This window comes from Salvia splendens, chromosome 10 (assembly GCF_004379255.2).
Source record: "Salvia splendens isolate huo1 chromosome 10, SspV2, whole genome shotgun sequence".
Taxonomy (NCBI): domain Eukaryota; kingdom Viridiplantae; phylum Streptophyta; class Magnoliopsida; order Lamiales; family Lamiaceae; genus Salvia; species Salvia splendens.
In genome coordinates this window covers 4,555,338-4,556,814 of record NC_056041.1, presented here as the reverse complement: position 1 = coordinate 4,556,814, position 1,477 = coordinate 4,555,338, and the positions used below count along the sequence as shown (strand labels likewise).

The 1,477-nt window shown below is 44.6% G+C and overlaps 1 protein-coding gene across 1 annotated transcript; it reads left to right on the top strand.

The window, feature by feature from the left end:
• The first annotated feature begins 623 nt into the window (after positions 1–623).
• Positions 624–1,169, top strand: LOC121751820. The gene has a single exon (XM_042146613.1). The coding sequence runs from the start codon at positions 624–626 to the stop codon at positions 1,167–1,169; it is 546 nt and encodes a 181-aa protein (XP_042002547.1).
• Positions 1,170–1,477: the final 308 nt, after the last annotated feature.

The window sequence follows — 1,477 nt, the reverse complement described above, 5'->3', positions numbered from 1 at the left end:
AATTAACCTTGCCAACGATTGAATAACTGATGGATTGTTAGAAGGAAATCACGTAATATCATACTACCTCCGTTCCATAGTAATAGAGGCATTTCATTTTGCGCACTCGTTTTGAAAAAATAATTATAAATAGTTAAAGTGGAGAAAAAGTAAAATAAGAGACATAATATTGTAGATAAGACTCTTCTCTACATTATTCTTTCTCTTACTTTACTCTCTCTCTACTTTAACTATTTATTATCATTTTTTCAAAACGAGTGCAGAAAATGAAATGACTCTATTACTATGGAACGGAGGGAGTACAAGATTGGAGTGATTGTCTCTTGCCAAGTATAGAAGATATGGGATCAATTATAATAAATGTAATTGCTAGGTTTACCTTGTATAATCACACGGTAGTCTCTATATAATAGAGCTTGATGTACAAAGTTTAATATATCAATGAAATACAGTTTATACCCCAATGCGACATGGCATCAGAGCAGGAGGCTCGAGTTGCTCATTGGCTCAGAAATTATTTCATCATAGCCTAATATACCAATCCCGACCTTTCGACCAAACCAATCCCGACCTTTCGACCTGAATCAAATAGCCAAAATATCCCAACCTGCAAAACCGAAAACATGACAGACAAGGAAGATGTCAAACCCGATCCGGAACAATTGACGAACCTGAAGAATAGCAAGAATGTTGTTGTGGCATTCAAACTCAATGGGAAGAACTACCCATTGTGGTCTAGACTTATGAAAGTCAAGATCGGAGGCCGAGGGGCCTATTCGCACATCAAGAACGAACCCCCAGAACCCGGGAGTAAGGGTTACGACGACTGGGAAGAAGACGATCTAGTGGTTTTTTCATGGATCGTATATAATATCGAGAACGAAATCATTGCCGACTTTGCCCATCACCTAACGGCGAAAGCTCTGTGGGACAGCCTCGCCATAACGTTCGAGAACAAGGCGGACAAGTACCTCATATATGACCTGGAAGAGAAAGCAATCACTATCAGACAAGGAGACCTGGATTTAGAGACGTATTACCGGAGAATCAACGGCCTATGGATTAACATCGACCGGTGCCAGAAACAGCCCATCACTTGTTGCGATAAGGGCGTCAGCCAATACCGAACACATTCGAACGAGAAGAGGCTGTTCAAATTCCTGACCTGACTGAATCGTGAGTATGATTCCATCAAGCGAGAGATCCTCAAAGAAGACCCCTACCCATCAGTCGAGGCGGCCTATGGGTGGGTGAAGACGGAGGCGGCTCGACGGAATATCATGCCACCGGCATCGCCTTCCCCCACCGAGACCGTCGGCAATTACGCCGGAGACGCATCATCTGGGGGAATCGGGAGCGGGTTCTCGGCCCAGAACCAACGCTCATCTCAGCGACACGGACCACCGCGACCCGCAGCTACCGGCCGACCAGGATACCGCCAAGACACGTCAAAACTCTGGTGTTCACACTGCGGCAA